This window comes from Lepisosteus platostomus, chromosome 23 (genome assembly GCF_059453375.1).
Source record: "Lepisosteus platostomus isolate fLepPlt1 chromosome 23, fLepPlt1.hap1, whole genome shotgun sequence".
Lineage (NCBI taxonomy): Eukaryota > Metazoa > Chordata > Actinopteri > Semionotiformes > Lepisosteidae > Lepisosteus > Lepisosteus platostomus.
In genome coordinates this window covers 3,950,269-3,966,392 of record NC_142633.1, presented here as the reverse complement: position 1 = coordinate 3,966,392, position 16,124 = coordinate 3,950,269, and the positions used below count along the sequence as shown (strand labels likewise).

Here is a 16,124-nt window from a genome sequence, read left to right as displayed (position 1 = left end):
TGTGAACTGCAGTTTTTTCTTGCATACTCCACTGGCTGGTCATGGTGCCATGAGGAGAAACTGTTCTTTGCTGTGTTATACTGAAAAGCATTTGCAATCAATAATGGGTCAGTGTTGTGAAAAATGTTGTTTTAAACGAAAGTTCTGGAGGTGGTCAGTGCATCTTTCCCAGTTCTACTCTCCTACAGATAATTCTTTCTATTAAAGTTTATTGACAGGGTAAAACCTCTTGAGATGCACCATTTCATTTTCATGGGGGTCCTATTAGAATACATGCAGTATACAGTATATATCTATCGTGACACCTCTGGCACCCCCTTCCCCACCACATCATCATCTTTGCAGCAGCTCACTGGCTCATTCCGTGTGAAATGAGCCTCAGCCTTACAAACAGGTGAGTTAAGTCAATGAAGCAACTAATTTTAATCATGCTTCTACTTTTATGAGAGTTCGGCTGAACTAAAGATTATTGTGTACATGTTAAAACGAATGGAACAAGGGAACAGTGACATTATACAGTATAAAGTTTTAAACTCATACCTGTAGCCCTGACAAGTAATATTTGCCTGTGGAAGGCAAATATTGTCCAAGATCATCAGAACCATTTTTCTAGGAGCTTTGCCTCTATTTTTAAGATTTGACACTATTAGGATGATAGAGACATGACCAATAAGGCTATGGGAACATGGAACATGTTTCACAGCCATACAGTAATGTTGAAGTTGATACCCTAACCTCGTTCAATAAATGAGGAACTTGATGAGTTCCTGGCATCAATTAACTACTACCAAATGGCCGAGATAGGTCTTTGTTACTAACAACACTAGCCAATGAAAATATAACTGCAGTACCAACTATTGCTGTTCATCCAGCATACAGAGCAAGGGGAGAACCTGAGCAGTGCATGTATACTGTCACAGGTCTTCCTTTATTGCAGAAGAAAGATGAAAGACTAAGTTTTAGTTACTACACAGGAAGAGAAGTATATTATTTAGAAAGTGTTAATATCTGAAAACTATCGTTCCTGAGAGTGTTGGAGAAAGAGAGCACAAAAGAGGAGTAAAACAGTCAAGCTTGTAGATTGTGAAGCAGCACCTAGAACTGGTATCTACCTTCATACAGTACTGTACTGTACATGTCAGGCTGCTCCAGGCTCCTGCCTATTATAAAATTGTGACTTTGTAATGCTATTTTGTGCTATTTTGAAAATTTGTGATTTTCTGTTGAGTAAAACAATTGTGAATGACCTCAATATTTGCTTTTCCTCTATGTGCAATGCAGATGTATTATGGCATTTGGATAGATTCAATAGCTTTTAATTCCTAGCACAGGAGCTAAATGTGTTCTGGGAGTGTTTTTTGTGTCTGTTTTTGTTTGAATACTAGCTCTTTCCCAGACCAGTTCTGGCAGAGTAAATACAATAAGCACGTTTGTCTGCTTTTTCCTGCCTTTGGAAGCAGAACAAGGATTCAGTATCCATCAACTTCTCACTTAAAAATGCCTTAGAGATTTGCAGTCCTCGCTATTGATATTTAATTTATTTGTGCTTCGTAGCCTCACTGTACTCTATACAGAACAGCCTTCATCCGTTGCTCTGTGTGACTCAACAAAGCAGTTAATTTTTTGTTATTTCAGTATTTAAGGTATAACTCTGAAATTATATTGTACAGCTTACTTTTAAATCCTTTGACAAAATACCACTAATTTTAAGATTTTGTTTTTCAGTGAAGCAACATGAGTACTTTTGATATGAAGAAAATGCATCAGTTGACCTGTAGATAATCCTGTATGTTGTACTTCTTTCATAGTGGCTGCTTTCAAGTTGTCAAATCCAAAAAGGTCAGTCTGTACTACACTCTGTATCTTGGAATACTTTAAATGGATCTACAGTATCAGACATCCATAAATATACGTATTTCAGGTGGGTAGCTGCGTCAGCATGCATAGGCTGAAAAGTAATAGGCCTTATTCCATGCTGAAAAGAGAAGAAAGAAAACACACCACAACAATTCGGCCATGGAGCCTTCTTCAGGTGTGAGAAAGGTAGGGCAGTAAGCAAAGGTAATGTAGTGGGAGAACAAAATCTAGGAGAGAGGAGGAGCGAGGGGTTGGAGAAGGGGACAGAAAGAGAGGCCAATCAGGAGGTGTGAAGTCAGGAGAGGTGAAGAGAGGTGTGAAATGAAACCTATAATGAATAGAGAATGAATGAATACATACATTTACTGCTCCTCCAGACCACCCAGGTGTTTCAGCTAATGTTTCTAATTCTAGAGCCCTGGTCTCAGTATACAGACTTTTTCATCAAATATTTAGTCCAAAACATGCCATCCTACATCAGAACATTTATCAACATTTATCTGCATTTGCCCAGCCATGTGGTTGAAGAAATGGCTGGATGAGATCCACTGATCTCGTGAATACACTACTCACTACAAAATGGGCTAGATGGACTGCATGGCTCCTTTCATTTGTAACCTTTCTTATGTTCTTAGAAATTCATCCAATCTCATCCCCAAGTTAAGATAATTTTCTAATATTGTTATTACAAGATTATATTCACTTTAGAAAATGTGTAGACATTATTTGTAATTCAACATAATGGGGCAATTTAATTGAATATGTTTGCAAAGCACTCTTGGAATTATTTTATTTATTTTTCAATTCATATATTATATCATTTTAATTGAAATGGCATATTTGCTGTTTTCTTTGTATTTATTTTGGAATTGCCACTTGCTAAGCATCAGGTTTCAGAGCCATTCATCATCATTTACTTGGCCTGCTGCAAAATCCTCAGCATTTAACAGGGCAGGGAATTTAGAATGGAGGATTGTCGCATCACAATCTGCTATCATTTCAACCTCGAAAGTGCCTGGAGTCAATGTTTCATAGCAAACCAAGGCAGCCCCACAGCCGGCTGTGTACTACTGCAGGAGGAATCCAGTGTCGTAGAACCAGAGATTTACATCTTGATGTACAGTATGCACCAAGCAAGCACCATTGCTGTTGAGCCCAATGTGCTGTACTTTTCTTTACCCATCATTAAGAAAAAGTATACTTTCCTCTTAACTGGCTTCAAAGGCAAAACCTTTCACCGCACTTCAGTTCATCTGTCCACATGTAGTCCACTTTAATCCACTGCTGAATGGAAATTACTTCTCGGATGCATTGTTGAAAACAGGGAATTCAGAGCACACTGAGCAATTACTGACACACTTGTATCTAGAGTGGTTTGTTAGTTGGGAAATCCTGATCAAAGCAGAGCAAGTGATAAAGGACCCTTCATTATGAGATAATAATCAATAAATTAAGTTTGATGCTTGTGTGATGAAACTGTTTTGAGATTACCTTCAAGGGGATCTCCCAGGAGATAATACACAAAACCTGTTTCATCAGAAAAAAAACAGAGATCAATTCTGATTACAATTGCAGACTCCTTACAGGCTTAATACTTATCAGTGTTAGCGACAGGATAAAAATGCATGTTTGGAGAGCTGGAGAGAAAGCTGCTTCTGCATCAGAGTAGCCCTATCATTTGTCTTGGGAAGCACAGTGAGGGGTGGCAGGCAGATGTGATTAAGTCATACATCACAAACAGTGAATTACCTTGAAGAACACCGCAGCCTCCATCCCCAGGTTATGTGATGGATTCTCAGTTTTCTATCAGAGAAGAACCACATGGTGTTATGTAATGTTTTATTTGTACAGTTATTGAGTTGATAGTGTTTTTGCTTTTTTTTAAGAAAAACAAACTGAGGATGCAGGAGCTGGACAGGAGCTACTGATAATCTTAAAAGCACCGTGGTGTTTGCCAGGGTCAGGGTGACGTCTGCACAGAGCCAGTGGATGAAAATGTGGGATAGAGTTTAAGCAGTGCAGACTTCTTTCAAAATAAAGATCATGTTGAGCTAAATTGTAAGTCATCAAGGAGATGTGTGGATGTGGTAGAACAAGAAAGTAAAAGGCAGATTTAAGTGCGGGGACTTTTTGACATTATGCTACACACAGTAGACATGACAGTTCAATAAAAAAAGCAGCTCTCTGTCAAATACTGTCATTATTCCATTAAGCCCCAAATACTGCACAGGTACTGAAATTGACAATGAGAGATTATGCTTTAGGTAACAGATTCTAAAGATCCTAATTCTGGAAGATCAGTGTGACTACAGGCTTCCATTCTAGCTCAACTGCACAGTTCACCATTTATCATAACTGGGCCAGTTAAAATGCTTAAAAGTAATTTCCATAATCAGGAGGCAGTAAAACAAAGAGTGAAAGCTGGATGGAACAAGTGGAGAGAAATAACTGGAATAATCTGTGACAGGAAAATTCCCAGAAAATTAAAGTGCAAAATGTACAAGACTGTGATTAGACCTGTACTACTATATGGAGCTGAATGCTTGGCAGTTGGAAAGAGGGAAGAGAACTTGATGAGAAGAACTGAAATGAGGATGTTGAGATGGATTCTGCAGATTTCAATGAAGGATAAGATCAGAAATGAAGAAATCTGTAGACGATGTAGGGTGGTGGATGTGGTTGAGAAGATGCAAGAGGCGAGGTTACGGTGGTATGGACATATCATGAGGAGGGACGTTGAGGAAGTAACAAAGAGGGTAATGGAATTTGAGGTGGAAGGTAACAGAGGAAGAGGCAGGCCTAGAAAGAGATGGATAGATTGTGTGAGAAAAGATATGGAGGTATGTGAAGTGAGTGAGGAAGATGTGCTCGACAGAGACAAATGGAGAAGAGCAATCAAAGCAGCTGACCCCAGGACAGTCTGGGACTAAGGCTGTGAAAAAGAAGAAGAAGAAGAAGAAGTATTTGTAAAGCCTGCTGGACTAATGCTCTCCAGGACCAGGACTGGACACTCCCTGACTGCACAATGAAGTGTTGAATAGAAACATTGTATCACAGGATGTGATTTTCACAAATTTCATAGGCTTAGTTTGATTTTCTAATTTCCTTTGGTTGTTTACTGGAGCTCAGTCTAACAAAGACAAATTGAAAAGATTAATTATTTGACAAACCTAGTTTTCCTTAGTGGACTCCCATTCCAGTTCTGTTCAGGTACGGCCAACTGATATCAGGCTATGATATAATGCTGTACTGTCAGTAATCTAGAACCTACTGTAGCTCTCAGTCTTTAGACACAGAGATTTAGGGTAATTTATAATTAAACTAATCTCTGAAAACCCCTGATTTATAATTTAATGTCAATGATAGTGAACTTGAACTTGTTTAGTAACAAAATGGTTGTTTTTGATGCTTAATAGAGAAAGATGGCACATCACTGGCTTTTTAAAAAATTCTTATTATCCAGGTTTTGGACCACTCCCTCGCCAAGGGTCAATAGCTTATGTCAATAGCTCTAATTTAACTCTCCAGGATTTGGGGTTGAGACAGTGGTTTAGGTTATACATTGCTCTTTTGTCTTTCTGTAAAACAAGAAACCAGTGCTGGAGTGTACTTTATGAAAGGAGAAATAAAATAGATTTTCAAGGAAACACAATCCATTTCTCTACAGTCCTTACACATCACAAAGCACTGGGAAGACGTTTATCCATTGTCTGTAGAATGTAACTCAAGTACTGTAAGTATCTGTCATGGAACTTTCTTTTCTTTTTTGATTGAAAAATACCTCATGCTCCATTCTCTTTAGGCACACTAGCAATGGCAGGCTTTTATGTTATTTTCTGGGAAAGCAACCGACATCTCTGCTTAACAGCTCCCATTTGACTGAGGACCACTTCAATGAAAGCTGAAACACTGTTTAAGGGGCCTCTACGTGCGTCTTTGTTTGAGCACCTGACAAGAAAAAATGGTATTTCCTATCGTGTAGTTTTATTTTCCACATGTCAGATTGCATTTACAAGGGAGGGGCACTAGTAAATGTTCAATTTGAAATTAAAATCAATTTGTCATTTCTAGCCATAAATATTTTATTTCCTCTCTGTTTTGTTTATTATGCAGTGCTTACACAAGAATGGGTATCTCGTAAATCCTTTTGAAACTTCGTACACTAATTCAAGCTTATTTCTTTTCTGTGATCTAAAATGGTCTCTTGCATTCTGTGTTTTTTCAGGGGTGAATGGGAGGCATGGGGTTCTCTGATTCAGCCTGTCAGGTGTGATATCTTAGGTGCCACAGGATGATTCAATCAAACCCTGGTGATCTGTTACCCTCCTGAGAGTATTACAGTATCTGCAGCTCCAAACCAGGCCTCTGACCATGCTGCGTCAGTGCCTCTGCTGTGAGAATTCAATGAACAACACTGATAAACTCTTCACAGGACAAAGGCAGAAGCATTTCACCGGAATGATTAATTGCATTGATTAAGAACATGGAATTTAACACCAAAACATTTGTGTTTATCTTGTGATCATTTTGGTAAATCAGCTCCTGTAATTGATGTTTACAGTGAAATGCCCAGACACCATTTGTGTCAAAGTGATTTTCTTCTGTTGCATGGCCCCTTTTCCAGGGTTCTATAGACAGAGACTGAGTGTCAGTTCTTCTTACATGTCCATAGTGTCTCTTAGTGAGCAACATGATCTGGAGAACAGGCAATGCACAAGGCTTTTACAACAGAGGCACACAGACAATCAGGCACAAGACAATGAGCTGTAAGACTACAGGGCACTGCAAACATGAAACTACAGCATCATATTGGTGATGATCAGCAAATTGATTCTGCCAGCTGGACTGTAGGAAACACATTAGTGCCCTTAACCTCTTGAGAATTAAAATAAGAAAGTTAAAACTTAAATCCAGCCACCAAGACTTGCTGAAATTTAGCTGGCACCTTGTCCTGGATTTTAGAGAATTATTCATTTTTAATCCTGTTTCAATATTTCTATGTGGAATAGTGACACATAATGGATTATTCTGAATATGAGAGCATTTTTTTTCTGCTGATTACCAAACTGATTTTGAAACAGTCTTTTCAAAGACGTCGGAAACCAATAGGAAAGTGGCACATACTGCTAGAACAATTAAGCTGAATTAAATCCTCCTCAGTCTGAGTGGCTCATTAGCATTCAGGAAGCCTCACTGGTACCTCTGTAAATTAATCATGGGTCAAGAGATGGCGACCAGTACTGTACTGAGATTGTATCCGATTGCCCTACAAGGTGGGGGCAGGGTCTGCTCGTACATTGTGTGTCACAAATAAGCCTTTGAGTGTTAGTAATGTAAAACAGCACTCTTGGATTTCTCCCAGTCTGAAGGACTCCGACTCCTTGCTTTCCTGTACAGGCACTCACCAGTGGAGGGTGCTCTGGCTTAAAGTACTGTTACAGCTTTCACCAGCAGCGCTTTTCCATCTCCAGACCAAGTCTGAAGTAGAGTATGTTAAACAGTACAGTACAGTATGTTTAGTTACTTGAACTGCACTCACTCCAGCCATCTCAGTACATGACTATGTTCTACAGATGTGCTCCTAACAATCTCTGCTAATGATTAACAACTGAAATACTTACTTTGAGGAAAAGGTGGCTTTCAACTTTTCACACTAACGTAACGTTGCTATTAAAATGATGTTTTGGCAGATAGGTAATTTACTGGAAACGTGTTTAATGCTTGAAACCTTAAATGCAATGAAAATGAACTGAAATTTTAGCTGGTATAAAATATTGCTTTGTACAGCTTTTTATCATTAGCACAGGTCTTTAAACTGCTCTAAGTTTCTTTTCTTAAATGTAGCACACATTCAGGGCTGTAAACACAATGACACAACATTTTGTTTTACAAGGACTCAACAGAAAATACATGCTGTCTTTTTTTCTTTCAAAATGGAAAAAAAAATCTCTAACACACAGTGGTTTGTTGCAAGTATGAAAAGTACAATAATAATGTGTCAGTGTCAAACAATTTTCAGATTTTCACTTTGAGAGATCAGAAACACTGTCAAGGATTCTGTACATTTTTACTGTATTGTCAAATGATTGGCATTAAGCTTTAGTCTTTGTTCACGTTTCTGTTCACACCAGAAATCAAAGACTTAAAAACTAAGCATTGCTACTGTATATACTGTATATAAATCTTAAAGAATTTTCTAGTAAATATTTCTTTCATAAGATATTACTGTCTTTAATAAAATAAGGAGAACTAGTAGTTCATGTGGTATGCACTGGTTCTGATGTGTAAACATAGAGCTATACAAATGTTTTCACAAGCTGATCTTCACAGTACAAAAGAGTTTAGGGATTTAGATTGGGAAGCCTCAACCTTTTCACAGTGCACCCTGACACAGTAAATATACTACAGTATAGCTTAGATCTGGTGAGGTGAAACTGAGCTGTGTTGAAGTCAGTGTGTATTTCTCTGAAAGACCTGCAGCTTTATAGTAGGGATACCATTCGGACCCCATATCACAATGTCTTAGTCCATCATGAACTGTGGTGCTCAGACAGTCTGACACAGTTTAATGAACGCATAATAATGCTTAGATACAGATGCACTCTCAATAGAACCGTTCAAGAAACAAATGACAGGTGGTTAGTATCTTATCTTTATGGTACCCTTGCTAGACTATAATATATTATATTTGCTGTTTTAATCATGGTAGATTGTCCATTTCTGTTTTCTGAAGTTGTAAGCCTCTTGTGACCAAAACTAGAGTCAATAAATATCCATGTGGATTTACCAAATAGAAACAGCTTTATGACACATTTGTTGTAACAACTGGTTCTGAGTTAAACTTATACTGGTATACATTAATCACCAGCTAATTAGTTTAGTAAATCTTTAAACAGAAGAAAATAAGCATCCTTTTATGATCTAAAAGCCTTTTCCACTGTAAATCAGAAGTAAATATTTACTTTCACTCTATCTAATAAGTTTTCTCCTCTGTTTGTTCATGCTGGTGTCCCTCAGAGTGTATTGCATAAATAAAGTTTAAGTGCTGGCTGAACTCCAAGGAGATTGCAGACAGTCTGAGGCTCCAGGCCTGTCCTTGCCCTTCTGCTTCCAGGATTGCCATCATAAATAAAGTGCACTCCCATAGTGTGCTTGACATTGTGTCTCTCGTAGGGGTTCCATGCTCCTTAGCTCAGCACATTTGTGTCTTTGCGTGTCTGCAAGGGCAAAATTATCAAGGGCTTTTTAAGGAAAATCACTACTATTCGTTTGCAACAAGGTACAGGCCAAAAATAAAAAATGATAACCTTTTTGCTTTTTGAAGACCAACCTGCTTTAACCATCAAATCCTGCATGAGACTCACTGCAAATATTCGGATATGATGGAAATAGCACCCCCTGTAGGTTTACCTGTGCAACTTCATGCACTATGGCCCCTACATTTCCTAGTGCACTGCAATGATCTCTTAATCGGCTTGGATAATTACATTGGTATTTACTCAATTACACTAAGCCTAGTTGGATAGATTTCTTTTTCAAAAATTTGTCCTAAGGGTGAGATGTTATACATAGATGGGTTTATTAAAGATCCCTTGCAGCAGTTTGAGTAGGGGTGTTAACTTCAGTACCTTCTGGACTAAAACAATGTGATCTTTATAAGAGCCCTCCTTGATTCAGCTGGTGAAGTAATTTCTCACTCTGCACTTCAGTGGTGGGTGAAGTCGGTCCCCTCCTATACGTAAAGAGCTTTGAGATTAAATTTTCCATACAAATCAAATGATTTTTTCATTGTATAAAAATACTGCTCTACAGTTGACAAACCTTTTAGCAAACAGGTTGAACTGTTGACTCACTACTGCCATCACCCTGCAACTCACAACTGGCAACCCACTGAAGCTAAGCAGGTGTGAGCCTGGTCAGTACCTGGATGAGAGACCTCCTGGGAAAAACTAAAGTTGCTGCTGGAAGAGGTGTTAGTTGGGCCAGCAGGGGGCGCTCACCCTGCGGCTCATGTGGGTCCTAATGCCCCAGTGTAGTGACGGGAACACTATACTGTAAAACAGGCGCCGTGGTCATCAAAAAGACTAAGGGTGTACCCTGGCGTCCTGGCCAAATTTCCCATCGGCCTTTATCAATCAGGGCCTCCGAACAATCTCCCTCTATAAATTGGCTTCATTACTCTGCTCTCCTCCCCACTGAACGCTGATGTGTGGTGAGCGTTCTGGTGCACTATGGCTGCCGTCGCATCATCCAGGTGGATGCTGCACATTAGTGGTGGTGGAGGGGAGTCCTCCACACTTTACAGTCCCCATTACCTGTAAAGCGCTTTGAGTGGAGTGTCCAGAAGAGCACTTTATAAGTGTAAGCAATTATTATTATTATTATCCAAACACCTCTTAAAGGTGGACAGTTAATGATGTGCAGATGCAAGTTGGAATTGCATTATATGAGATACTTCTATAAAGCCTGTTTGTTAAGTGTTTTCAAAAAACACAATGCAACTATAAATTGAAATAAAGTTCTAAGGAAGCATGCCTTGGAAATCCAGAGCTGTAATGAAAAGCTGAAGGCAGAGAGAGCCCCTGGCACCAAGGCAGGCATACAGTATATGCTTTAGAGGCATCTGTAAGATACCCAGCACAGTCTTGTATTCTGGGTCTTCAGTTCCCTTCTTCAAGGCTGACAGGGCAAATACAGTTTTTAGAGAAATACCTTGAGGTTTAGTAATGAACTCGGGGCTTAGAGCCCAAAAAGGAGAGTTATTTATCTTTGGATAACGTTATAGTGCAGATCTATTAAGGTCTTAGAAGAGTACCTACTTTAAGTCTCAGCACCAAAAATGCTTTATTACTGTATGTGGGGTTTTTAACACATATTCAGAGGGATTACAGCAACCATGGTCTCCTTCATTTCTGCTGCTCTAACTTGTAATTCTTCATGACATCACTTCCTGAATAACTATAAATACCAAATTAAGTGTCTCCCCCTTGCTCATACTTATCCTTCTGCATCTTTCCTCCACTTTATCTCTACCAGCAGCCATATCACCCTGCAACTCACAACTGGCAGCCCGCTGGAGCTCAGCAGGTGTGAGCATTGTCAGAACCTGGAGGGGAGACTCCTGGGAAAGTAGGGACAGTAGGGGGCACTCACCCTGCGGTGTGTGTGGGTCCTAATGCCCCAGTATAGTAATGAGGACACTATACTGTAAAAAGACACCGTCCTTTGGATTAGATGTAGAACTGAGGTCCTGACTCTCTGTGGTCATTAAAAATCCCATGTGTTTCGCAAAAAGAGTAGGGGTGTAACATGGCGTTCTGCTCAAAATTCCCTCTGGCCTTTACTAATCATGGCTTCGTAATAATCCCCATCTCTGAACTGGCCTCATGACCCGAATGTTAACTGGTGTGTGGTGAGTGTACTGTTGCACTCTGGCTACCGTCGCATCATGCAGATGGGCCTGCACATTGGTGGTAGTGGAGGGGAGTCCCCATTAACTGTAAAGCGCTTTGAGTGGAGTGTCCAAAGCTCTATATAAATGTAAGATTATTATTGTTATTACCTGTGCAGCTCCACTTTGGTTAACTTGGTTATCTTCTCTATGAGGTTCTTACATTCTCGTCCTATAGCTACAGTAGGTGTGCAGCCCTCAGCCAAACAGGTTATGCCCAACCCTCTCATTAAACTTTCCTATTGCATTTTCCCATTCAGTGATGTCACCTCTCATGAATTTCCAGTTAGATTTCTCCTCTGTTCAGTAGGAATGGATTAAGTCTCATTAATGGCACTCCTCTTCTGTCTGCCCTGTACCAATCTACCGTAAAATGGGACTAAATCACTGCATCCTTAGTGAAGTCTGAGTCGTTTCCACCCACTGGGATCACACTCTGCATTGACAAGGAGTGAGAAATTATAGGAAATTACTCCACAGAGACACTACGTGAGTGCTGTTTTAGCTGTAAAAAGCTCTTGTCAGCCCTGACTGGTTGAAATGCAGTAAACCCCTATTAACAAATGGTGCTGCGCCTCAGTTCATGGTTATTAGCTGTTGTTGTCTGCAGCCATGAAGAAACTGGCACGGCAGAAGGAGCCTGATTGCCCCTGCTGAGTGTAATACCTGTGATTTCTGCTGGAGAGTGCTTTGCAAGCCCTTACTCTTCGCACTAAAATTACTCTCTGCTTGATAAACTGAAATTAGACGAATAAAGGCACCTCTCCAGAAAGCCACACCTAAGCTTTCCAGCTGCTGTTATTTCTTATTTTTGCTGCAGTGACCATTGATTCAGAGGTGAAGTTTGCAGCTGGTCTTAAAAAGACACAGAGTGCAATAACTGAGTTGCCTGTCCCGTATACCTGCATCTGCCAGCAGTAGAATGAGCCTGTAATGCTGGATCTCTTGAATGGCAGATATTACAGACTTCTGGTTTTTTGTTCATGTGTATTAATTATTTTTATGAGGTTTATCTCACAAGCCCACATGTTTTCTCACAGCTCTGTAGGTGTCTTACTATAAAGTGTTATCTGTGCTAAAAAAATACCGTATGGCAGAAAAGACTGTTCAAGCATTTGTCTTCCCAAATTACATTCAAACCTTGTTTTCAAGATTTCTTTCAGGGTGCATGAATATATATATATTTTTTCTTTTTGCTACACAAACCATTATTTTAAAAAATCCTTTGAATTATCTTTTAATGGTACTGTCAATGGTTTCGGAGAAAATTTGAAGGGGCCTGTCAAAGCTGTACTTCACTATTTCTCATCACCAGGAAACTCTCTGAATCTGTTTTTTTAAACAGTTGTAACAATGATGCTGTTACTCAGTGGTTATACCCTCATGAAACTAGATTGAGACATTATCTGAATAAATAAGACGAAAGGCCACATAGTGACAACATTCTTGTTACCAGCCCTTCAAAATCCTATTGCACTGGTGCTGTGCCTTCACTACTCTTTTGGTCTGCATTCCAAATTGATCAGATTTAGAGACAGAGACAAAAGAGTGTGATTGAGCTCCAAAGTTCAGCAACAGGTCAGTGTTGCAGGTGAAGTACCGAATTGAAAAGGCCACATTGGGGTCAAGGAGCGATGGAGACAGATTTGAGCACAGTATGGAAAACTGACACCAAGAAAATGGACCTTTTAGTTTTTCCGTCTTGGAGGCCTCTGAGCTGATTTCAGGAAGGAAAAGGCAACAGCTCTCCCTTGGATGATATTCATGCATTACAAAACATCCTTACTGTATTTGTGCACACTAATGCTCAAGAGCTCCAGAAAACGGATTCCTTGAAATAATAATAATAATAATAATAATAATAATAATTGCTTACACTTATATAGCGTTTTTCTGGACACTCCACTCAAAGCGCTTTACAGGTAATGGGGACTCCCCTCCACCACCACCAATGTGCAGCATCCACCTGGATGATGCGACGGCAGCCATAGTGCGCAAGAACGCTCACCACACATCAGCTATCAGTGGGGAGGAGAGCAGAGTAATGTAGCCAGTTCATAGAGGGGGATTATTAGGAGGCCATGATTGGTAAGGGCCAATTGGAAATTTGGCCAGGACACCGGGGTTACACCCCTACTCTTTTTAATGACCACAGAGAGTCAGGACCTCGGTTTTACGTCTCATCCGAAGGACGGCACCTGTTTACAGTATAGTGTCCCCATCACTATACTGGGGCATTAGGACCCACATGGACCACAGGGTAAGCGCCCCCTGCTGGCCCCACTAACACCTCTTCCAGCAGCAACCTTAGTTTTTCCCAGGAGGTCTCCATCCAGGTACTGACCAGGCTCACACCTGCTTAGCTTCAGTGGGTTGCCAGTTGTGAGTTGCAGGGTGATATGGCTGCTGGCGAAAAAAGAAACATCTGTCAAATCTTGTCATTTTCTCTCCCATTGGATTTCTCAGAGATGCAGGGAATGGGAATGTTAATGGTGTAGCGAAAGTTTTGCTATGAACTGTGTAATCTGGATGTCATTAGATTAAGTACATGAAGAGCATGATTTGCAAAATGATAAATACTAATAACAAAGAGTGCATCAGGAAAGGTACATTTTCTCTGCACCTTTTGTATCTTACAATAAAAAAAAGATGAGATAAAGTTTAGTGTTTCTCTTTATGTAGAGTACTGCCTCATTTTACAGCGCTCTGTACCAGATTGCTCACACCTGTGATGTCTCAGTTGAATCAACCTCTTGGTGATTTATGGTGCATATCCTCTGGATAACTCCCAGTTACTCTGTCAGTATTATGAGAGGTTTAAAATGTTCCATGTGCTCTCTCAGCTGTCCATGAAACCACATGCTCCTTATTACAGACCTGCCCAATCCACATGTCATGAGCTGTGAAGTGCATGTCTGAGTCTTATCTGAGCTTTTGCAGCCGTGGGTGTGTAGAACTAATTAGTGAGCCATGTCTTGTACACAAACACTGAAATTGCGTTACAGCCTGATTCAGAGCTGAGATCAATAAGCCATTAACTGTCCAGATGAGCCAGTCATTCATTATTTCCCCTTTTTAATTAGTGAAGTGAATGAAAACAATGACCAATATTAAACAGCCACAGGATTTTCCTACATGTTGCTAAGGGACCCTGCTAGAATTATATTCTGGTGTTCGCCAGGAGATAGTCCAGTCATGTGTGCTGCACTGTAGAGTCACTTATTGTATTTTAGCACTTTTCCTCTATCAATCAATATAGCGCTTTGCCATGATGAATGCCACCTCAGAATGCTTCAAACAGTTTAGCTCCTGAAGGACACACTTACTGTACATTCCTGTACAGTGTGGACCATGTGCTACTGGCTGTTTTCAACCATAACAAAAAAAAATCTGCACTCAGCAAAAACGTGCCTGTAAGCATATAATGTGAAATTCTTATTCATTACCTGAACAAATATATTAGTGAAGTCTAACAGTGTTAGTGTATGAATATGTGAATGATCAGTAACATACTGTAGTACTGAAATAGCTGGTGCTGTATCTCTCACTTCAAAGACTGTTATCAAGTTTGAGTAATGAAAAATTTGTGCTGATTGTGTTTCAGCCTGTAATGACAGTTTTAGTCTAACATTTGATTCCACAGCACATTTTTCTGTTCTGTGGCTCTCATGAAGTAGCTTCACAGACCAAAGGCTGCGAACCACTGCAACAGGGCATCGACATTCAGATTCCCCAAAAATAAAAAAAACATACAGATTGTATTAAATAATCAAGGCTCCTTCAAGTTTATTTTAAATAGCTAATCTTATTAGAAAGTTTATTTGCTTTTATCAAGGTTCCATCACAATTAAAAGCAATGGATGACTCGCAGCGCAGCAGCAGAAGTTGCAGATCAAGGAAAGTCCAAAGGGCACAAGTGTCTGTTTTTCCACCAGTGTCCAGTGACAGTTCCAGCAGGTGTGACCTGTGTGTCTGTTTTTCTGCAGCTGTGCAGTCGCTCAACAGCTTGAATGACCAGATCGCCCACTTCATGGTGAACAGACCCAAGGCTCTGGATGATGAGGATGATGCTTTCCTTCCCAGTGAAAAGGAGACACTGAAGAAGTCTATGACCTTGATGAGACACCTACTGATGGATGCACAGGTACAGTCAGCACAGCTGCAGAATACTCTCTACTCTTTTCTCTCTCCCCTCTTTCATGTTATCACGACCATTGTATTCTGATCATGGAAAAAATAAATTACAGGTCTCTCAGCATCTGATTGCATTTAAGGAAGGCATATTCTCATAAAAGACACACTCACAGTCCCGAAGATTATGCTGAAATTATAGGTCTAGTTCAAGTCGGTCAGGTTGGAAAGAATGTGTGAGAATCAGTACAAACAAAAATAATTGATTTCTTAAGGTTTGATCCCCACATGAAATGTGGTTTAATATTCACATGCCAAACTAACCTGTTTTAACTGTGTGGGAATATGGGATTTTTGTTTTGCTTTTAGAAAAGATTTTCCAAGATGGTAGGGTCTTCTCTGGTATCTCCAGTGTTTTTAAATAATGTAACACATTCTCCATACTCTCAGCACAGTGAAATCTTATGGTACCTAAGCCTTGATCTACAGTATGTCTTCATGTTGCTGTGCTACACATCAATCATCTGCTTTCTATACTAGCTCCTCCCCCAGGAACAAGCAGTGCATCACTATGCATTTGATAGAGTACACATTGGTAGTTTGATTCTTATTTTTTTTGAAAGCATGTCTCAATCCCTCTCATTTATATACTGCAATCTCCTACAGAACCTTGTCTTATTAAAGT

At 39.8% G+C, this 16,124-nt stretch overlaps 1 protein-coding gene across 1 annotated transcript in view; it reads left to right on the top strand.

Annotated features, from left to right (window-relative positions):
• The window catches only part of kazna (kazrin, periplakin interacting protein a), a 607,020-nt gene that overhangs the window by 97,471 nt on the left and 493,425 nt on the right, over positions 1 to 16,124 (top strand). The window contains exon 2 of the mRNA XM_088617118.1: positions 15,295 to 15,452. Within this exon, the coding sequence (XP_088473244.1) occupies positions 15,295 to 15,452 (158 nt within the window). The remainder of the gene's footprint in view (positions 1 to 15,294; positions 15,453 to 16,124) is intronic.